Source organism: Carassius carassius, chromosome 20, assembly GCF_963082965.1.
Source record: "Carassius carassius chromosome 20, fCarCar2.1, whole genome shotgun sequence".
NCBI lineage: Eukaryota > Metazoa > Chordata > Actinopteri > Cypriniformes > Cyprinidae > Carassius > Carassius carassius.
Window position 1 is genome coordinate 7426172 of NC_081774.1, and position 24549 is coordinate 7450720.

At 40.6% G+C, this 24549-nt stretch overlaps 1 protein-coding gene across 1 annotated transcript; it reads right to left on the reverse strand.

The window, feature by feature from the left end:
- On the reverse strand, nt 1-24094 carry LOC132096187 (tripartite motif-containing protein 16-like). Its single transcript, XM_059501427.1, has 6 exons — nt 23411-24094; nt 6211-6306; nt 5767-5997; nt 5472-5631; nt 1304-1363; nt 1-599 (listed from the first exon to the last, which is right to left on the reverse strand). Exons 1-6 carry the CDS (start codon nt 23999-24001, stop codon nt 55-57), a joined length of 1683 nt encoding a protein of 560 aa, XP_059357410.1. The 5' UTR covers nt 24002-24094; the 3' UTR covers nt 1-54.
- Between the last annotated feature and the right edge of the window lie 455 nt (nt 24095-24549).

Genomic DNA, 24549 nt, shown 5'->3' on the forward strand with positions numbered 1-24549 from the left:
TGTTTACGAGGAGAGAGAAAAAAAGAAAAAAAAGCTTGCTCACCCATGATATATTTAGTCAGAATCTAGTGAAGATACTGGATCACACAACTCTACTTGCGCATCATAGTAAACCCAAAACCCAGCATAGAGAGGTTGAGTGAATGTGGTGTGTACTCTGTGAATGAGGGTCATTGTGTCAGAGACACTGTAGAAGGACAAAGTTCCTGCACTGTGATCCACATACACTCCTATTCTAGAGGCGCTGGAGACTACAGGGAGTGTAATACTACAGCCACTGTGCAAGAATGAACAACTGTAGTTAGAGCAGGACAAACTCCAGGAACAATAATAAGATCCAAAGTCACATTTTCGACCCCGTCCCTTCCTGCTGATGCTCTCATATGACACTGATATATAGACAGAACCTTTCCTCTCAACCTCCCAATAACAACGTCCATTCAAACTGTTTCTACTCAACACCTGATAAAAATGATCAAATCTATCTGAATGATCACGATGTGACTGGTCTTCCCTCATGTTAGTAACCACTCTGTTCCGCTCTGACAGTTCGAGGTAATTATGAGCTGTCTCCCAATCCAAAGTGATCCGCTGGTAATCTAAAAACAAAACATATTTGAATCAGTAGATCTGCAAATTGGCTTGCGGTTTTTCATTTTTTTGTGATTGAAATGTGAAAATAATAAATAAAAACTAAAAAATAATGTACCCTTTTTATTTGTTATAACTTCAAGCCTGTTACTGGATTAGTCTGAATGTGTATTACATTTTATTTTTCTTATTTCTCTTGAATACTTTTCATAGACTGCATTGTCTGTAAAGTTTTGGCTATTCTGTTTAAATGCTTAATTCTTAACAAGTCTACTATGTATAATTTGTTTCCTAAATATTGCAAGTTGCTTTTTATATTTGTGCTCCATAAATGAACACAGTAACTATGAACAGAGAATTACATTAAAATGCATTAGTTCTAAACACAGCAACAAAATATAATGTTGTAATATCCCCACCAACTGACAGTCTCTCTGGAGTACATAAACAAGGAAGCAGAGTGATACAGTGCTGGTGGACTATATTAGCTTTGGACTAAGACAGTTTTGTTTGGGGAATAAACTGCTATGTAGTAGAAAGTAAAGGTGATTTTCACACATTTCACGTTATTCATTCTATTGATTGGGCCTGTTATTAACAGTGTAAATGAACAAATAAGACTTTCAATTCAATCAAGCAAACTGAATTAACAGTGTGATTTATCAGTTCTCATAAATAGACTCTATCTATGAACTCTTTCAAAATAACTTACGTTGTAGAAACTCGTTCCTGCTTTCATATTCAGGAGTGGGAATCATCTCTATATATCGCACTATGAAAAATCAACAGACAAATTCAATCCAAAAATATTTCAGTTTCATTGACCTATTTACCCACATGGAAAAAACCTATATAAACATATATGTTTCAATATAGGTTTTGATATAGGTTTTTAATATATGTGACATATATAAAATTGGCCGTTTTCCTATATTATATGTACATATATGTACATATGCACACATATATATGTACACATATATGAACATATATATGTACATTTATGCACACATATATTTACACATATATGTACATATATGTACACATATATGTACACATATATATACACATATACGTATTTACACATATATGTACACATATATATGTGCATACATATACCCATATAGGTACATATATACACCTATATGTTCACCAATAATAGTAAAATTTAAATCCATAGCTGCTAGGCAACATAAATAAAAGTCCAAAATGTAGAAATGTACATTATTTATTTACTCAAGATCAATCAAATAGTACAAAACAAAAAATATAGTACAAGAACAAAAATAAGACAAAAAACCTGCTAGGCAACATAAATAAAAGTCCAAAATATAGAAATGTACATTATGTAATTACAAGAACAATCAAATAGTACAAGAACAAAAATAAGACAAAAAACTGAACAGAAAAAAAAATTATCTTTATTATTCTTTGAAGGTCTGTCATTACGCGCCTCATCATCCTCCTCCTCCGCTGCCTCCTCTTCCTTCCTGCACTATCCAAGTTTGATAGGGTGTCCGAGATTTTTATTTTTTCCATTTTTGTTTTTTTGGGCGCACAAAATTTTTAGCGGATAGGCATTTTCGTCCACACGGATATGGCGTTTTGGAAGAGTGAAACCGATGTTTTGAAACCGGGTCCCAGAGTGGATATATTTGAAAACGCCTCCTTTGCGTTTCATCTGGACGGCGAATCCGTACATTTTCTGAAAATATAACGTCATCAGCCCACGTCTCGCCCCTAGTCAAACACCACTACATCATGTAACAGCAACAAAAACATGAACAAAAACATGAACAAACACTGAACGGTTGTATTTTTTATTAACTAACATTAACACGGATTAATAAATGTATTGTTCCATGTTCGTTTGTGTACCACGTGCAAGGTTTATCAGCAAATCCATGTCTTCTTCTCCGTTTTAAGGGTATCTCTGTTGCAGAATTACAGCTCCACATGCTGGTCTGGCATGTATACTACATCGGTTTCGTGTGGACGCGGATATTTCTTGAGACGAGGGAAAAAAAGATCGGGGGTCCGTCTCTGGGTGGACGGGGCCGAAGAAGTAACGGGTACTTACGGTTATGGATAGAAATGTAGCGGAGTAAAGAGTACAATACTTGCCTCTCAAATGTAATTGAGTAAAGTCATGAGTACTCCCCAAAAATGATACTCGAGTAAAGTACAGATCCCTCAAAATTGTACTTAAGTACTGTACTCAAGTAAATGGACTCCATTACTGTCCGGCTCTGTATATCATGTTAATATATTGCCATAGTTAAATTCCATAACATGCCAATTACATGTGATACCAATTTCACGTGTTCGCACATACATAAGTTCTTGCATAATATTTTTCGTTAATTCTTAGTTTTTGCCTTGATAATAGAAAATATGAGCTAGGCATCATGTATGACTGAGATATGAGCTACAAAATGACCAGATCCTGCCATTAGCTATATAGAAGACATGTCTTGTATGTATAGGGCTTATATGTGGATATGAAGAAGCAATACAGGAGACCTATATTTCCTGTATATGCACATATATGCACCTCAATTTTGCCTATATGTGGCATATATACGCATATATGCAGCATATATTCAGTATATATATGCATACATGCAGCATATATGCAGTATATATACGCATATATGCAGCATATATATGCGCATATATGCAGCATATTGTAGCCGCACTGGGTTGTACATAATAATTAACTCAAATGATATATAGGGAATTTGAATAATTAATCAGGAATATGATTAATATATATATATCTCATATGACAGTTACATTAAAATTATTGAGGATGAAAAATAGCTCAACTGCATATATCAATAACTCATTACAAGGCACTGTAATTTACTCATTAATATGTCAATATTCCATTCTTCATATCAATTATAGTGATATCTCTTACTGTAAGTTACCGCAAATCAAACAGTGGTTTGTCCAGCAAACGGTCGTAAGATTAACTTAACTTTCAATAGGGTTATCACTTCTTATAATTCAATGAAAAATATTCTCTGGCCATGAAAACATTATCCTATCATTATGAAATTTAGGTTACTAAAAAGTAAAGAGCTTGTAGCTAAAGATCAGACATTTCATTGACTTGTAATGTGAGGCTTAGACAGAGGCAATCATGAATATATATTGGTTTTTAATAATTGAACTAATAATACATCAAACTACAAATCACACAGGGTAAATACGCGTACGACAATATAGACAGTAAACTTTGTACAAGACATAACGGAATCTAAACGAGGGAGAGGGAGAGAGAGAGAGAGAGAGAGAGAATAAGTGAGAGAGGATGAATGAGAGAATAGGTGTGATCACAGAATCACGCGCTCAGTTATGCAAACTCACAGACAGTAACCCTTGAAAGACAACAATGAATCAAATCACCTTGAAAAGGTAATAGACAAACTTTAAGCAGCATTTAAATCTCCATAGAGAATGATACTTGCATGTGGTCTCTTTGTGATTGGGCATGTTCTCTCGTGTCTTGCGGGCTGATGTGTCTCTTTGTCAACCGCCAGACCAGCGTGCGTGTGAGCAGCGTGAGCGTGGTCCTGTGTAGCTAGGCGTGTTCTCTCGTGTCTTTCAGTGCTGCTGCGGACTCGCGCGGTATATTTGAAAGGTTCAACAAAGCAATGTTTCAGAATTCGTCTTCCTCGTGTGGAGAGGCAAATAGGTGAATAAACTTAGTAATGAAAAGAAACGAAAACACGGAGATGAAAGCTCCAGAAGGAGCCATGAGTAAGAGCCAAGAGTTAGTAAGAGAGTAAGAGAGGGAGGAACTTATATAACTCGACTGGTTCACGCCTCTGTTCGCGTGAACAACCAATGAACGTCCGCGATCTGAAGCGGGAAAAAGTTCCTTTGTCTCTGGGGAAACACCCACTCTAATAAGTTCTGGCTTATAAGATTTCAGCAGTGATATTCATACACCTTTCAAATAGGTTGATAGTTGGGTCACAACATGACAATTCCAAAGATACCAAAAATTACATATATAACTGATAAAAACATGACGTTTTATTTATATGCAGAATTACACACATTTAAAGATTAACACACAATAAAATTGTAGATACTCCAATTTTTGATTATGGAAAACATCTAACGCACCAAAAAGCAATACTTAATACATTTAGAATACATTGAGAAAAGGTGCCAGTGAGCTGGCTTTTCCCTGTCCTGTTTGTTAGGTCCTAAAGTTTTACGAGCTGCTAAGGGGGTAGGTTTACAACTCATGATTCTATTTGAGAACATTAAAATTAGGAGAAACATTTCCAATTTATAAGTTAGCAACTTATACTCCTCACATAACAAGGATTAACCATTTTATGCAAAGCACAAACCTAATAAAAATACATATTATTAAGGGCTTACATAAAGAGCGTAAAGAAAAGTTTGTGTGTGTGTGTGTTTAGGAATGTGGTCGTTTCTCCTTTGAGGCTGCTCACGTGACTTTGGAATGTCTCGTCCAGTGTTGGAAATAATTTAAATCCAGCCAGGCTGGCGCCAGGCCAGGCATTTAGCTTACAAAGAGTTGGGTTTATATGCCTGGATTCAAAATCTACAAACTTTGGGTTTGCATTGTTTTAGATTTAATGAACCGTGATTCATTAGTTCAGAACCCATGAATCAATGACCTGCATATCCGTTACAATATATATTATCATATATGTGCATATATGCATCATATATGTGCATATACACTGCATATAGGTTTTATATATGCACATATATCCACATATAGGTTCTTTCCATGTGGGTAATGCAATGTTTTGAAGGATTATGGTTTATATTATATTATAATTACATTGACTTGTTTTGAAGATTAAATAAATGTCTCAGTACTTTACCTTTCCTAAGTATTTTTTCTTCCTCTTCTTTAAAAACATGCTGACTTTTCTCTTCCAATTGATTTAAAAAAACGGTCAAATTGTCAAAAGAGAGACAAGAACTGACAGCGATTCTAGATAATTTCTCAGGTGCAGGAGGGACATTGTAAGACTGGAAACTCTACACAGACACAAAAACAAATAATGGGGAAAACAGAAAATCAGATACCAGAAAATATTTAATGAGATTCCTGAAAATGTTGCAGTGTTTTAAATACCTTACTAAGACTAATGCTCAATTTTTCAGATCTGTTACCTTGAGGAAGTGGATGTGACCAGTGTGTGAAAACTTCTCCAGCTCAGTATCTCTCCTCTTCAGATCATCGATCTCCTGCCTCAGTCGCTCAAAGAGTCCTTCAGCTTGATTTACAAGAACCTTTTCCTGATCTCTGATCAGCTGTGTCACCTCAGAGCGGCTTCTCTCAATGGAGCGGATCAGCTCAGTAAAGATCCTCTCAGTGTCCTCCACTGCTGTCTGTGCAGAGCGCTGTTAGGACACACAGAGAGAGAAGCATCAGAATCAGTCCATTCACTCAGCTCTTACTGCTGCCTCACACAGCCTGTTCCCCACAGTGGGCTTCAGTGGGACTGAAGGAGCTCCAGCACTGGCTCCTCACTGACTGACTGGAGGAGAGTCTTAACTGAGTCTCAAACAGATCTTCTTCAGCAGACAGCAGTTGTTCTTCTGCTCCAAACTCACCTTGTGAGACTCTACAGACTCTCTCAGCTCCTCAAGCTCTGTCTCTTTCTCCTGGATTTTCTGCTGGAATGTTTTCTGGGTCTCTTCCAAGAGTTTCTGTAAGCAGTAATATATGAAACTGAAATTCAATGAAACTGAATGATTACAGACAAGATGGTAAGAATACAGATCTGGGGCCGGATTCACGAAGCATTCTTAAGAATAAAATTCTTCTTAAACTGCCAATTTATTCTTATTTTCTTACTTAAGAAAAAAGATAAGAATATTTTGTATTCCCCAAAAAATCTTCTTATGTTCTTATCTTTTTTCTTAAGATTGTTCTTAAGACAGAACCTAAGAAGAATTCAAATTCTTGAAAAGAATCTTCTTAAAAATCATCGTAAATAACTTCTTAAATTTAGGACAGACCCAGACTTTTCTTAAATTTCAAACAATAATAATTATTTAATGAATTTATTTGGTTATTTCAAATTAATTATTATATTTAGGCATTACAACAACATCTACATATAATACACAGGAGGACTAGGGATGTGCACGAGTTTTCTGAAGGGACAGTGATGACTGTTAATGTAAACATGATCGCTCATGTTTGACCTGTGTGTGACGCTGCTTTTTCCTGACTTCAAAACTCATTATCTTTAATTGAACGCGTTAATTTGAGTTTATAAATACATAATCTTTGGCAGTATTCAGCGCATATGAATGCGCATGACGCATTTGCTGTAGAAGCACGGACTCAAATACTGGAAGCTTTCACTCAGATGAGAGTGCAAAAACGCAGCACAAAAATGAATGAAACATATCGCTCCAGCTTGAGACAGGCTATTTTAAAAGTATTTGTTCAAAAACAGGCCGCATTAAAAACGCAGTCTATGGTGCGTGCTTATTATGATTATTAGGGTAATCCACAGGGCTTGGGCGCCAAGTTGCATTCTGGGACGTGGCGGCCATGTTGCTGGCCTCGCGAATGTCAAAATACAGCAAGTTGAACGAGAAGAGCTTGAACCTTTGAGAAAAGGTTGTGGGATTTCTAGGGATATGCTAAAGGGATGCCAGGGACCGGTATGTGGACAAAATCTGCACTCTTAACGGTTTGGATCCATATAAAATTCCCAACAAATAGTGGAGTACTGACGACGCCTTGCTGCCGCACTTTTGCATTACAGATATCTTCGGCTACCTTGTTTGTTTTGTGAGCGCCTACACTTCAGAATAGATCCGAAGTTACAAGTCATTGGAGTCTCATGTGCAGTTGACAAATGGATGGGTTCAGGAGCTGCAAATCATAGAACCGGAACAGCGGCAAACAGTATAAAGTAATCCGGTAAGCTTCACTCTACCTAGCTGCTAGTTTAGTAACCGTTAGTGCTAACAACCATTCACACATGGACTTTTAACAATGTGTTTCAAACATGTTGTTAGTAGCTGTCAACCCTCCCGTTTTTTCCGGGGTTCTCCCGTATTTGAGCTCTTTTCCCGCTGTCTTCCCATTTTAGTATTTTCCTGTAAAATATCCCGTTAGCCCTTCAATCGGACCTGTCAAGTCTTTGTACTGTTGTCCTGTTGCTGCTCCTTGCCCTTCCAGCAAAACAGATGTTTTCAAAGCATCGTTTTGCTTACTTGAAAGCAACCTTAGCGTGATGTTGGGCTTTTTAAGATAGTGTGGTTGTTGTGAGAACACGATTTCACGCCAATCTGTAACTAAAGTCACGTTAGACCTAGCTTCACAAATCGCTTAACGTTAGTTAATGCAGCAGTTTTGTAGTGAGAATTTTTGCTGTCAGCAGAGGGATAGCAACAAAAAGATGAATGTTGATATTTCCCGTATTTTGGATGAGTAACCCGAGAAATTTCTCTTATTTTCAATGTTGACTTAAGCTATATACATTAATATTCAGATGTTATGGTCTCCGTGGTCACGCCTCCAAGCAGGAAAGCGGTGGAAAGTTAATCCATTCTCATTTTATAGGGCCCAAGCCCTATAGTGTGAGTTAAGCAGCGCGTCATGTATTCATTATTTTGGCTATTTTCTTCTTAAGAAAAAAATTAAGATGTTCTTAAGAATATATTTGAGAACTTATTAAGAATTTTTCAAGAATTGCACTTAAGAACATTCTTACGAACATTCTTAATTTATTTCTTAAGAAGATTTTCGTGAATCCGTTCACGAGTCAAGAACCAGTTGCATCGGTTTTCGGATCACCAGTAGTTCTTTCGGACAGTTCGATTCAATAAACCGGTTGAAGAAAACGGTTAACCGGTTCTTTTGCGCTCGACGTAATGGCGTCATTACCGATGATTGCCCTTGATTCAAGCCTTCGGTTTACCTGGGCTCATAACATTAGCACAGGATCAGTTCAGAATCAATCACCAAAAGAATGTCTAATGTGGCGAGAAATTTCACTCTCACTACACTTCCGGCTTCTGAACTGGTTGCAGTTCCACTCTGATTCCATATGAGGGCGCTCACAGGACGAGTGCAGAATGAATGGAGGTCAATGGAGGTATACCCCTTAAAATCCACTTTTCTCAAGATATAATTTTTTGTCTAGTAATTTGAATGTTGTATTCGAAAGGAGATCCAAAGAAATTACACATTGCTGGGTGTTAGATTTTTTAGAGTCACTTATTTGCTTTAAAAAGTCTTTTAAAATGTCAATGACATCATTCACATTCACATTCATTAGCAGAATGCTAGCGTGTTATGGGCAACAACAACTCAATCTGTAAGAAATCGAAAGGACATAAGTACTCGTTCATTCAACTTTCGACCTATAACACGTTGAACTTTACGTTGAAGATTTCTTAACTGCAATCGGGTGAAAGGGACAAATTTAGCCGTCTAGACCCATAGGCTCCCATTCATTTTGCACTCATGTTGATCGCCTGGTGTAACAGTCTTGACCTGTCACATGAGTTTCCTGTGTGGGTAAAAAAGGCTCTTTTTGTGTAAGGCACTTTTGCATCTATTTCTTGTCTTTTTGAGTATTTGAACTAACACAGACCATAGCCGGTGGTTCCCTCCCTAATATAAATCTTGTGGCAATTGGTCTGGGTATGAATACTAGACGAATTGTTACAACCCGAATTCCGGAAAAGTTGGGACGTTTTTTAAATTTTAATAAAATGAAAACTAAATAATAAAGTGAAAACTAAAAGACTTTCAAATCACATGAGGCAATATTTTATTCACAATAGAACATAGATAACATAGCAAATGTTTAAACTGAGAAAGTTTACAATTTTATATACAAAATGAGCTCATTTCAATTTTGATTTCTGCTACAGGTCTCAAAATAGTTGGGACGGGGCATGTTTACCATGGTGTAGCATCTCCTTTTCTTTTCAAAACAGTTTGAAGACGTCTGGGCATTGAGGCTATGAGTTGCTGGAGTTTTGCTGTTGGAATTTGGTCCCATTCTTGCCTTATATAGATTTCCAGCTGCTGAAGAGTTCAGGAAGCATATGTTGCTCTAAAACCTTTATATACCTTTCAGCATTCACAGAGCCTTCCAAAACATGCAAGCTGCCCATACCGTATGCACTTATGCACCCCCATACCATCAGAGATGGTGGCTTTTGAACTGAACACTGATAACATGCTGGAAGGTCTCCCTCCTCTTTAGCCCGGAGGACACGGCGTCCGTGATTTCCAACAAGAATGTCAAATTTGGACTCGTCTGACCATAAAACACTATTCCACTTTGAAATAGTCCATTTCAAATGAGCCTTGGCCCACAGGACACGACGGCGCTTCTGGACCATGTTCACATATGGCTTCCTTTTTGCATGATAGAGCTTTAGTTGGCATCTGCTGATGGCACGGTGTGTTTACCGACAGTGGTTTCTGAAAGTATTCCTGGGCCCATTTAGTAATGTCATTGACACAATCATGCCGATGAGTGATGCAGTGTCGTCTGAGAGCCCGAAGACCACGGGCATCCAATAAAGGTCTCCGGCCTTGTCCCTTACGCACAGAGATTTCTCCAGTTTCTCTGAATCTTTTGATGATGTTATGCACTGTAGATGATGAGATTTGCAAAGCCTTTGCAATTTGACGTTGAGGAACATTGTTTTTAAAGTTTTCCACAATTTTTTACGCAGTCTTTCACAGATTGGAGAGCCTCTGCCCATCTTTACTTCTGAGAGACTCTGCTTCTCTAAGACAAAGCTTTTATAACTAATCATGTTACAGACCTGATATCAATTAACTTAATTAATCACTAGATGTTCTCCCAGCTGAATCTTTTCAAAACTGCTTGCTTTTTTAGCCATTTGTTGCCCCCGTGCCAACTTTGTTGAGACCTGTAGCAGGCATTAAATTTTAAATGAGCTAATTAAGTGGATAAAAGTGTAAAATTTCTCAGTTTAAACATTTGCTACGTTATCTATGTTCTATTGTGAATAAAATATTGGCTCATGTGATTTGAAATTCCTTTAGTTTTCATTTTATAATTTATAAGCTCTTGTGTTCAGGGTAAATTTCAGATATTTCAGTATGGCAAGTGAGGCTGCTCTGGGAGAGGATGAAAATGGTCATGAACTTGATTTCTCATCTGAGGCATTTATTACCCGGAGAGACCCGTTGGGTGAGTTAATGCACACATTCAGCAACTTGTACATTGATCAAGGAGAAGAGGAGGAAAATATCTTAGATGATGTGCAGGAAAGGTTTCTACCCCCACCCCCACTTGAATGGGAAAGTGAGCATAACCAAGCCACACCAATATCAACCACAATGATAGTAGAGAGGCTATCAGATCGACTAACTACACTTGAAGGCAGCTGGGAAGAGAACAAACAGAGGTTAGGTGAGTGTGTTTCCCAAAAGGTGTTGGAAGCCAAGGTTCAAACGCTGCAGGAACAAATTAACTACCGTTTTGATAGAGAGAGAGAGAGAATGAAGGATCGGTTGGAACTAGCAATAAGGGACATAGGACAATCCATGATAGACTGTCTGAAACAAAGGGATGTCCAAATTGAGCAAAAATTCAAATCATTCAATGTTCGTTCAAATAACTCCACACAGACTGTTCCCAATTGCTCTACTCCTCATACCGCTTCTCAAAATCAAACTTACCACGTACAGAACATTCCATCAATGTATTCAGAAAGTCATACATCCTTGCAGTACAATCCCCCGGTTAAACTTGAGTTCCCTAGCTTCTGTGATGCTCAGGAAGAGGATCCTGTAAACTTTCATTGAGCGGTGTGAAGAATACTTTGCAGTTCGACCTCTTAGTGATGCTGAAGTGTTGGCGGCATTGACTGCGGTGCTCAAAGGTACTGCTAAAGACTGGTGGCTGGCAGAACGGCAACACGTGAGGAGTTGGAAGCAGTTTCGAAAAGTCTTCTTGCAGTCCTTCTTAAGTGAAGATTACGAAGACGTAGCTATTAGAAGATTGCAGGAAAGGAAACAAGGGATGAAGGAATGTATTCGGGACTTTGCTTACCGATATCGAGCCTTGAAATGGTATGAAATGGAAAAGTGGAATGAGTGAGAAAGACATTGTCCAGGCTGTACTAAGAAACTGTAACCCTCGTCTAGCTAGTCTATTAAGAGGGACCTTGAAGGATGTTGCTGAACTAGTAAGGATTGGCACACAAATCGAAAGGGATTTTGAAGAATCTAGGAAGTACTGGAGTCAAGTTAATACAGCTGACAAAAAGATTAAAGTTCAACCAGCTCGCTGTCTCCAAGTAGGACCTTGTCATACCACTGCAAGCATAATACAACCTTCCAATAATCCAGCCATAACTGGGGTCAACACTGTCACCATCCCTATTATTTTACAAGATCGATACTGTACAGCGATGGTAGATACTGGTAGCACACTATCTCTCATTAAGAAGTCAACCTGGGACCAGATGAGCAAGAACAAGTCATATCTCCTCGGGGATGGTCAAGCATTTCTCCTCGCCAACGGACAGCAGCAGACTGCAATTGGAAGAGTGTCTTGGAAGTGTGAGATCCAAGGAATTAAGATGGAACTAACATTATACATAATGAGGGATGTGGATTTGACTGTGCCAATCATCCTAGGGATGGATTTTCTGATGGATTCTGGATTGACTTTAGACTTTCAGAGATCCCGATACATCATACCCGCCAGAGAAGGAAGAGCTGAAGAAACTTTTCCATTCTTGACACATGGATCCCAAGCGACAGTACATATTTATGTAGCTGTACCAGCCCCTCCTATATCTAACGAAACCCAGTTGACCATTCAAAAATTGGTTCAACAAGCTAATACTCATGGTCAGTTCAGAATGCAATTGGAAAAGTTAATGTTGCAATGGCCCACAGTATGCACTCATGAAATAGGACATTCCAACATGGTAAAACACCAAATCATCACCATTGATGAAGTACCAGTCAGAAAACGCCCATATAAAGTTTCTCGGGACAAGCAGCAGTTCATTGAATCTGAAATCATTAATCTGCTAACCAAGAAGATTGTCAGGCCATCAGCTTCTCCATGGGCAGCACCTGTAGTATTAGTGCCTAAGAAGGATGGTAGTTCAAGATTGTGTGTGGACTATCGGGGTTTGAATGCTAAAACTCACCTCGATGCATACCCTATGCCACAGATCCAAAACATTCTGGAATCTTTGCATGGTGCCACAACATTCAGTACACTGGACCTAAAAAGTGGATACTGGCAGGTGGAGATGGTGCCTGACAGCGTCCAGAAAACTGCCTTTGTCACTTCGTCTGGGTTATACGAATTTTGTCGTCTTCCTTTCGGGCTTAAAAATGCTGCAGCAACTTTCCAGAGACTAATGGAACAGGCACTTAGAGAAATCAAGGGTAAGTGCTGTTTCATTTACATTGATGATGTTGTGGTGTTCTCCAAGAATGAGGAAGAACACCTTTGCCACCTACAGCAAGTTTTCCATTGTTTCCATAAAGCTGGTCTAACCCTCAACCTGAACAAGTGTAACTTCATGCAACAGACTCTCACCTTCTTAGGGCACATTGTGTCAAGCAGTGGAATTAAAACAGATCCAGCAAAAGTAGAAGCAGTCGCTTCTTTTCCAACCCCTCAGTCAATCAAAGACGTGCAACGATTCTTAGGACTCGCTGGTTGGTACCACCGCTATATCTCTAATTTCTCTGAGAAAGCTGCCCCACTTCATGCACTGAAACAAAAAAAGTCCACTTGGTTATGGTCAGAACAATGTCAGCATGCATTCAACACTATAAAACAGGATTTAACCCAGGCACCAGTGTTGATACCCCCAGATTTCAGTAAACCGTTCACAGTGCAAACAGATGCTAGTGAGGTTGGGTTAGGTGCGGTGCTTACTCAGGAAACAGCTGGTGAAGAAAAGGTCATCGCCTATGCCTCACGTTTATTACGAGGAGCAGAGAAGTCATACTCTGTCTCTGAAAAGGAATGTTTGGCGGTGGTCTGGGCTGTAGAAAAGTGGAGGCCATGTTTGGAGGGACGACCATTTACAGTCATAACGGACTATTCGGTGCTGACATGGGTCTTTCAGCACCCAAAGCCATCATCACGCCTCACCCGTTGGACCCTGAGATTGCAAGGCTTTCACTTCACCGTAAAGTATCGTAAAGGTCAATGCAATGTAGTGCCTGACATATTGTCCAGAAGGCATACCAACCACACCCCTCAGGAGATGATTGCAGTAATCAAAGCCACTGATGTATTACCAAGCAACTTGCAAGTAGATCTAGCACAAATTGCCACAGATCAACAAAAAGATCCAGAGTTACAAGAACTGATTCAAGAGGCACAGTGCAATAAACTTCCTGATCCTTCCCGCATCCACTACGTGATGAAGAACGGTTTTCTGTTTCGTAGTCTACCTAAAGTACAACAAGGACAAAAGCTCCAACTGGTGATCCCGTCCAGTCAACGTGAAGCTCTCTTACACTACATACATGACAGTCCCCTTAGTGGACACTTGGGGAGATTGAAAACGCTATTAAAATTACTGGATTTTGCATATTGGCCTAATGTGAGAAATGAAGTATGGAAGTATTGCAAGGAATGTACCACATGTCAAAAATACAAACCCGCTATAACCAAGCTGTCTAGTCATCTCCAATCAACTCCTGTAGTTGAACCTGGGTTTATGTTAGGAGTGGACTTAATGGGACCTTTCCCTAAGAGCAGTAAACAAAATGAATACCTCCTCGTGGTTGTTGACTATTGCTCTAAATGGATAGAAATGTTCCCATTACGTATGCCAAGACACCGCAAATAGCCCGGATTCTTGTGGAGGAGATTTTCACCAGATGGGGTACACCTATGTACTTGGTGTCAGATAGAGGGGTACAATTTACATCTCAATTACTCAGTACAGTCTGCAAGCAATGGGGGGTCATTCAGAAATTGACAACCGCTTACCACCCACAAACCAATCTCACAGAAAGAGTTAATCGCAACCTCAAAACAATGATTGCTTCTTATGTAGGTGATCAACATCGACAATGGGACAAGTGGATAGCAGAGTTTCGATTTGCTCTTAACACTGCATGGCATGAGAGCACTGGTTTCACACCTGCAGAGGTTGCATTAGGACGAAAATTGAAAGGGCCCATAGAAAGAGCCATTCACAAACTCCCTGATCCCGATAACCCTGCATATGTTCTTCTTGATAGACAACAGGAACTCATCAACCTGGTGAAAACTAACGTTGAACGAGCCCAAGGAAAACAGCAAAGGTACTTTAATCAACGGCATAAATCTGTGCAGTTTTTGGTGGGAGGTTTGGTTTGGGTCCGGACCCATCCTCTTTCCAGAGCAGACGAAGGGTATATGGCTAAGTTGGCAGCAAAATGGAAAGGCCCTGCCAAGGTGGTAAAAGTACTTGGACCTGTTAATTGTTCTGTAAGGTACATTGATAATCCTGATATTGTGGAAACTGTACACGTACAAAATCTGAAGCCATGTTATGGTTATAGCGATCCTTCTGCTGAGGGGGAGGGTATGTAACAGTCTTGACCTGTCACATGAGTTTCCTGTGTGGGTATGTAAGGCTCAGAGGTGGGTAGAGTACCCAAAAACTGTACTCAAGTAAAAGTAAAAGTACTTCTAGAAATATTTACTCAAGTAAAAGTAAAAGTACTAGTCTTGAATAGTTACTTGAGTAAGAGTAAAAGAGTATTGGATAAAAAATCTACTCAAGTAGTTAGTTACTAGTTACTTTGGGTCATATATACTGAGCCTATTTTTATTTAGATATATAGATAAAATGTAGGTAATGTATGTGTGCGTGTATAAATGTATATATTTCATCAGCCTTTACTCCAATTTATGTAATTTATTATAAAACCCTGTCTGTTTACTTAAGTAACAGATATAGGTGTCATGCCATAACATATTTTTAATACGACTGACTTTATATTAAATGTGAATTTAACATTGAAAGTTAATGTGATATAAATATTGCTACTAATCTTTCATTGTTCAGAAAGAGAGCAAATAACATTTACATTATTAAAGATAATTTTCACTGACAGTCTAGATTTCAATCACTCTCAGAAACTCCCATTAAAATCACTGAAACTGTTAACACTGTGAAATCAATATCTTAATTATAGATTCGTACACACATCTGCACTTTGTTGTTTCTGACGAGAGAATTCGCCAGAAAGAGGTATTCAGTCAGTGAGCGAGTGAAGGAAGCACCGGCATTTTAGCGATGACTCATCTGAACGCCTCTGATTTGCCAATGCTTTAATAAGCCCAAAAGAATCATGTGTGATTTGTTATAATGCGCATTGCTGTAAAAACGCATCTATCTCTGGCTCAGCGCCAGCAAGCAATCACAGATCTGAATTTAGCAGCTGATAATATGACTCGCTGAACGTACTTGCACCAGTGTGATTGTATTAAAATTAATAAAATCTTAATCGGCTATTTTTTGTCTTTTGGAAGCTGCATTCAACTTGACTCCCCTCTGTTATAAGCCACACACGTACAACAAACTAATGTCACAGTGGTATCGTGTACTGTAATCGAATGTAGCCCAAGTTATTACCTGTTAAACAGTAGACAGCACACGCGGTGTTCATCTAATAAGGATCTCCATCGCTAGCAAATAATAGCCTTTGCAGATTTCAATTCAGTGTAGTTCCAGCCACGTTTTCAACGCTCTTTCTGTTCTTAAACGTTACAACTCCGAGTGAACCGCTTCAGACGCTCAGCGCGTGCGGCAGGGAACAGAACGACTCATTCAAACTGATTCATGAACCTATTCACTCGTTTGCCAATTGGTTTGATCAAGCCTTTGAACAGAATTGACTCAAAAGAATGAATCATTTGCGAATGGGCATCGCTCATTGCCCAGAGAAAAGTAGACGGCGCATTTGGAATAAACTGAAGCATTTATAACATTTATTGCATTAAGATAAAGTAACGAGAGGAGCGTCGCCCACAGTAATGAAGTAAAGGTACAGATTTTTCCCCAAAAATTTACTCAAGTAAGAGTATAAAGTACCCATCTTTAAATATACTCCGAAAAGTATTCGTTACCCCAAAAAATTACTCAAGTAAATGTAACGAAGTAAATGTAACTCGTTACTACCCACCTCTGGTAAGGCTTCTACCTGACAATAGGGGGAGTTAGTGTGCTTATTGCTCTAGGATATCAGTAAGGCAAGGATAGAAGGAGTGAGAGGTGTTTGAGGCCTAACAGCATGGCATACCACTCCAGTCCAGACTGGGAATCTATGGGATTTTCTGCTCAGTCAATGTAAGATTTGGTGTTTGTCTCATGGTTATTTTTGACCTGTGTGGATTCACATATGGTATGATGTTGATTTTTGTTTGCTTGGTTGTAGAAGGACTCTTTAGTCCTTCCGGATAATATCTGGGAAGATTTTACTTTTGTAAATAATGTTGTTGATGTGTGACTTTTTCCTTGTATTTTGAAATCCTATGCCTCTGGTTATTATATGTGGGGTTTTCTATCATGTATTGATATTTATGCTTTACTGCTTTCTTGTGGAATAATACTCACTTTTGCATCTATTTCTTGTCTTTTTGAGTATTTGAACTAACACAGACCATAGCCGGTGGTTCCCTCCCTAATATAAATCTTGTGGCAATTGGTCTGGGTATGAATACTAGACGAATTGTTACAACTGCAACCAAAATTAGGTACAATAGGACTTAATAGGGAGTGGGAAGGCTCTCCGTAGACAGGCTCTGGTGTCGGTCTGCTTCACACTGAATCACAAATGCGCAGTATCATCAGCTCCTCGGTTCTCGAATCGGATTCGTCTGACAGAAACGGTTCTTGAGTCGTGAAGTCATTATCTGGCTCGGCTCAGTGTTCATCTTCAGTTCTCTCTTAACAGCAGTTCAGTCAGTGTACTGTTTGAGTAAATGAATTACGCCGGGATACTGGTTTGTTTGAACTCAGGGGGAGTGTCAGCCACATAAAAAAAAAGCTTAAGTCATTTGTGGATTAATGCGTTTTGGAGACGCGAAGCGTTTAAAACGATTCAGTTCGTTTTGTTGAACTGGTTCAAAAAGATCCGGTTACATTGAATGATTCGCTCGCGAACCGGATATGATAAACGTCATGGGTTACTTGACTGTAACCCTGTTCCCTGAAAAAGCGGGAACGAGATGCTGCGCTCAATAGCGCTAATGAGAACATTCTTTGTTGGACCGGTTGTGAAGCATGTGTGTCAAACATGCCAAGAATTGGCTTAAATAACCTTGGCAGGTGACGTCACTGATAACATGCACCTGCTGATTATAAATAGACGTGAAACGGAAACATCCTCAGGTTACCCCTTTGTCTGAAGAGACGTCCGGACATGTCGACAGTGCGGCATTGAGGCGCAGCATCTCGTTCCTGCTTTTTCAGGGAACAGGGTTACAGTCAAGTAACCCGAGACGTTCCCTATCAAAAGCTACTCTCGATGCTGTGCTCAATAGCGCTAATGGGAACGAGAATACCAATGCCACCACACTGTAAGTGTCTGGACCCCCAAGGTTGTGTAGTGTGTGCGCACAAACATCGAAGAGGTCTCAGATATGACTCTTGGTTGTGGACTCAAGGGCATGCGAGCCCGGAGTAGCATCGACATCCAAACTATAGAATCTAACAAATGTGTGCGGAAAGGACCAACCTGCCACATCACACACTTGCTGCAAGGGCGCACCTCTTGCTCAAGTCCTTGAAGATGCAACCCAACTGGTTGAATGGGCACTAACTCCTAGAGGCAAAGTTTGACCACGCGCCTCGTAGGCTAGGGCAATAGCAACCCTCACCCAATGTGAAACTGTTTGCCTGGTGGCAGCCGCACCCCTGACTGCGGCCCCCACAGCATATGAAAAGCTGCTCTGACTTACGCCACTGGCTAGTGCGGTGGAAGTAAATCTGAAGAGCACATACTGGACACAGTAAGTGAAGTCTTTCCTGCTCCGGTGTTGTAAATGGCGGAGGACAAAAGTCTTTGGAAACGAGTAGGATGGACATCCAAACTATAGAACCTGACAAATGTGTGCGAAGAGGACCAACCTGCCACATCACACACTTGAGCAGGAGCATCCCTCACCCAATGTGAAACTGTTTGCCCCCGGTTGCGGCCCTCATGGCATACGAAAAGCTGCTCTGACTTATGCCACTGGCTAGTGCGGTGGAAGTAAGTCTGAAGAGCATGTACTGGATACAGTAAGGAACATTCGGAAGATAATTAGGGTGAGGATGCAAAACAGCTTTGACTCACCTAGGGGCAAAATCGGAACAGGATGGTAGGACTGACAAAGACTGTAAATCCCGAATACTCCTTAGAGAGGTAATGGCCATAAGAAAAACCATCTTTAGAGTCAGAAGCCTGGCAGGCGCTGATTCTAATGGTTCGAAAGGGGTGCCAGCCAGCCCCTCGAGCACTACGGCTAAATCCCCTGAAGGGGCCGTAGCTCTAGTGGGTGCCTCAACCTCTGAGCCCCATGAATGAAGCGGGCGACCAGAGGGTGCTTCCCCACAGAATCCCAGTCAATCAAAACATTGCAAGCCAAACTAGCGGCCATGTAAGTTCTGAGAGTACTAGGGCATGTGCCTGAGGACAATTTCTCTTGCAGGAACTCCAGTACTGAAACAAATTTGGCAGTGAGCTGGGTCTGCATGGTGTGTCATGCACCAGCCCTCAAAAACACTCCATATGAGGGCATAAGTTATTCTAGTGGAGGGAGTCCTAGCACTTAGAATAGTCTCTATTACTGTGGCTGGAAGGCCAGCATCTCTAGTTGGTCCCCCTCAGGGGCCAGACGTGAAGGTTCCAGAGCTCAGGCCGGGGATGAAGTACTGTCCCCTGTGCCTGAGAGAAGATCTCTCCTGACTGCAATCGCCCATGGCGAGCCATCAAGGAGGGATATTAGATCTGAGAACCAAACTCCGGTCGGCCAACGGGACGCTATCAGTAAGAGGCGAGACCCCTGTCGACGGACCTTGGCCAGGACTCCCGGGAGCAGAGCAATCCGAGAAAAGGCGTAAAGACGCACTCTTAGCTACACATGGGCCATAGCGTCCAGACCCAGGGGAGCTGGATGAGTCAGAGAGATGTAGAGGGGACATTGTGCCATCTCCTGTGAAGCACAGAGGTCCACTTCTGCTACTTGAAATCTTTCCCAGATTTGACTACTTAGGGGTGGAGTTTCCATTTCCGGTGTTTCACAGCTTGTCTGGACAGCAAGTCTGCTTCCACATTCATATGCCCAGGAATGTAAATCGCCCTGAGGGACAGGAACTTGTCCTGTGCCCAAAGCAGAACCTGGTGCGCTAACTCGTTCGAGCGGCGCGACTGCAGTCCGCCCTGGTGATTTATGTAAGAGACTACAGATGTGTTGTCATGACATGTCAAGACATGGTAGCCTCTCAACTGCTGGACCAGAAATACAGTCTTCATTTCGAGGCAATTGATGTGCCAATTCGAGAAGATGACCTCTCCAGATCCCTTGGGCTGGACAGCCAACTAAGGCCGCTCCCCAGCCCATGAGGGAAGTGTCTGTCATTAGCATCTTGCGATGACAACACGGACCTAGAGTGGGACCCAAAGTCAGAAACCGGGGTCTGATCCACATAGATAGGGTACGAAGCCCCTGGCGCATAACCCCTTATTTGCCACTGGGGATTGGCCCTTGGATGAAATCCCCTGGCTCTGAGCCACAACTGAAATGATCTCATGTGCAGGAGGCCCAAAGGTATCACCGTGGATGCTGCTGCTATGAGACCTGAACAGTGACTTTCTGGCCTAGCTTGATGTTCTTTAGGGTATTTAGAATGGATTTGACGCATGCAGGAGACAGCTGTGCCTGCATTGTGATCGAATCCCATACCACACCCAATTACGTTGTCCTCTGAGCCGGAGAGAGAACGCTTTTCTTGGCGTTGAGTCTCAACCCCAGAGATTCGAGATGAGCTAGGATGACATGCTGATGTCGAAGGGCAAGCTCTTGAGACTGGGTCAGATTCATCCAGTCGTTTATATACATTTTAAATGTGGATGCCCTGGAGTCGAAGAGGAGCCAGAGCTGCATCCATGAATTTCGTTTAAGTGCGGGATAACAAAGCTAGGCCGAATGGAAGAACCTGATACTGGTAAGCTTCGCCCCCGAAAGCAAACCTCAGGAACCTCCGGAGTTGTGGTAATATTTCAAAATGAAAATACACGTCCATTAGATCTATGATTGGATGCAGCCCCCCGTCTTTCTTGGGAGTCAAGAAATACTGACTGTAATAGCCTGACTCTCTGTCTGGCAGGGGAACACATTCTATGGCCCCTTTGACCAGCAGAGTCTGTGATTCCTGTGTCAACAGATATGCACGTGCCGGTTTCACAGAGGTGGAGACCACGCTGTTGAAATGCAGAAGACGATGTGCAAACTGAATCCTGTAGCCCTTCACTACAGTTCTTTCGACTCATGGGGAGATATTTGGCAGTAGCTTCCACGCTGCCAGCTTCTCCAAAAGGGGCACTAATTGTGACACTTTGTTTGTTGTGGGGGGTGGGGGGGGGTGTTAGATGTCTGGTGTCCTGAAACGTGGCAGGAAGCAAGAGAGCATGTATCATTTCACTGGAGACCACTGCCCCCCGAAACACCGGTGGCGGCGGAGGTTGTTCAGTGATCCCCTAAGGGTGCCAGGAAGGAGCCTTACACTTCTGATGGAATTTTCCAGGGCCCTCCCTGAGGGGACACACCCTTTGTCCTGGGCACAGCTTAAGGCCCTTGATTTGGTCGTGATGACCGTACTTTAGTCCAGCTCCATCTGCGTCTGCCAAGTGTTACAAGCTGCTCCCCAGTCTTATGAGGGGGCGCACAACTCGCCACACTCTCTTTGAACCTCCTACCCCAGAGGAGCTGGATCGGGTCGGGACTGTTTATTTATTTATTTATTTATTTTTTGACATCCCCGACACTTGCGCATAGTGAGTGAGAAACATATTAAAAGTCTCCTCCTGGCACTCAGATTTTTCGGATCAGCCTGATATGCCTGCAGAACCAATGGTGTGCAGGGCAGCACTAGTCTGATCCACAGCATGAAATGCGTTCCATCCAAGTGTAGATGTTGCTACAGTACGTTTGGCAGGAAACGATTGCTGTCTTTTTCGTATATATATTTTATATATATATATATATATATATATATATATATATATTATATATATTTTTTATTCATCATCATTATCATCATCATTTTCATCATCATTTATTTATATTTTTATTTAAATGATGTTGCTCCAACAGGGGAGAGATAGCAGCTAGCATCTCTCTCACCTATGAAATCATAATGTACAAAATCTAATTTTAAGGCTTTAATCTGGTCACTGCACGAGTCACCACCTAGTAACTCCTCATGTGCTTATAATCGCAAAAGGAGCGCTAGGAGAGAGCACTCTCAATGTCCATTTCAACAGAAGCTAAAGCTACAGCAGCCTCTGCCCAATCCGAAGAAGTGCCTGGGCACGCTTCGGAGGTGGGCACGAGAACCGTCCGATCTTCCAGATTTTTTAACTGTCAACATACTTCCTTTTAAACTAATACTTTCATCAGCGTGACACACACACAATGCGGTCTCTGAAGACAAAGAAACCTGAGGATGTTTCCGTTTCACGTCTATTTATAACCTGCAGGTGCACGTTATCAGTGACGTCACCTGCCGAGGTTATTTAAGCCAATTCTTGGCGTGTTTGACACACATGCTTCACAACCGGTCGAACAAAGAATGTTCTCATTAGCGCTATTGAGCGCAGCATCGAGAGTAGCTTTTGATAGGGAACTGCTTTGTTTTGAACTCTCTCACAACAGACATGGAAGAGAAGACAATGCTGAATAAAGTCGTAGTTTTTGCTATTTTTGGACCAAAATGTATTTTCGATGCTTCAAAATATTCTAACTGACCCTCTGATGTCACATGGACTACTTTGATGATGTTTTTATTACCTTTCTGGACATGGACAGTATACCGTTCACACAGTTTCAATGGAGGGACTGAGAGCTCTCTGACTAAATCTAAAATATCTTAAACTGTTTTCCAACGATCTTACTGGTTTGGAACGACATGAGGGTCAGTTATTAATTACATAATTTTGATTTTTGGGTGAACTATCCCTTTAAAGCATGTCAACATATTCTGGTACACCAATTACACAAAATAATGATATTTAAAAAAGCATTATATGACCCCTTTAATGTCTAATATGAACATGTGGAATGTCTCAATTCTGATTTTGAAATCTATTTCAAAGTTGCATCCCATTTTTAAATCCATTTATATTCATATGACTTCTGGGTTTTTAATAATTATTGCTGTATGAGTGGGTACGAGTAGATTCTGTAACATGGTTTTCTTCAAAAGAATATAATTATTTTAATCTTATTTATTTATTTTTTCATTTGTTTATTTATTTATAATAATACCCATACCCTGGTGTGAAAACTTCTTCTTTCGGATACCAAACACATTTGTTACTGTTAAAACAAACGTTTTGACATTATAAGTTATGATATTATGACGTCAAGTCTTATAAACATGGGTGTCTTTAATCAAATTTTGAAATCTTATTCTAAAAGCAACACTGAAGTGTTATCATGTAGGCTTAATGTTAACAGGAAAAAATAAACATTGCAATGGCGCAATATGAACAATTATATAATTAATGCAGATTGCAGGAAATAGCCAAACGTTGTCTGCTCTTAATTCATACCTGTTTCTCAGTCCTCTCGTCAGCAGGTGATACGGTTTCATGCTTTTTGTGTTCATCCAGCATACATAGCATGCATACACAGCACTGATCAGTGCGACAGTACATTTCTAACAGCCTATCATGTAGAGTGCAGATCATCTCCCTCAGTTGTCCAGTGGCATCAGTCATTTTGTGTCGCTTTTTCGAGTGAAATTCTTCATGATGCTCAAAATGATCCTGACAGTAAGATTCCAGACACACCAGACAGGACTTGATGGCTTTGTTTTTCTCCCCAGTACAGACATCACACTCCACATCTCCAGGTTCAGCATAACAGTGATCAAGTTGAGCAGCTTCTAATTTTCTCTTCCTCAGATTCTCCACCACTTCAGCCAGCATGGTGTTTTTACCTAAAACAGGTCTTGGAGTGAAGGTCTGTCTGCACTGAGGACAGCTGTAAACTCCCTTCTGATCGTCCTGATCCCAGTAACCTGTAATACAGTTCATACAGTAACAATGTCCACAGGGAATGGTCACTGGATTCTTCAGTAGATCCAGACAGATTGAACAGTTGAACTGGCCTTTAGCAACTGGAATACTGGATTCTGCCATTTTATTATATGCGCATTGCACATACAGTCAAAAGTAAGCATACAACCAAAATCCCTCAAGGTACAATCTCGAAAGGACAATAAGTTTTGTTTTCCTGAACTTGAGAGTACAAGTTTCCTGGTTCTGTGAAAGAGACATGCGCAAAACAGGCGTGTCTGCAAGCTGCATATACGCCTACATTTCTGAGTACACAGTCTACAGCATACTTTGAAGTCATCTGGAAGCCTACTATAAAAAAACATTTATAATAGCTTAGGCTAATGGCTGATTTCGAAATACCACTTCATGATGCTTGAAACTTTTGTTTAGAATCTTGCAAAATCACGTGATTTAAGGCTGGCATGCACTACATGACTTTAAAAAACTGAACAGATCTTAAAATACTAGGCATTTTACTGACTTTGTAACAGTCACAGAGGAAAAACTGTTCATCATACACTAAATGACTGAGGATCAAACACTACCAGACTTTAAAATTGTTCTGATCACAACAAACTCATGCAGAAACTTGTTGCTAGAAGACAAGACAACTGAAAACAATATGTGTT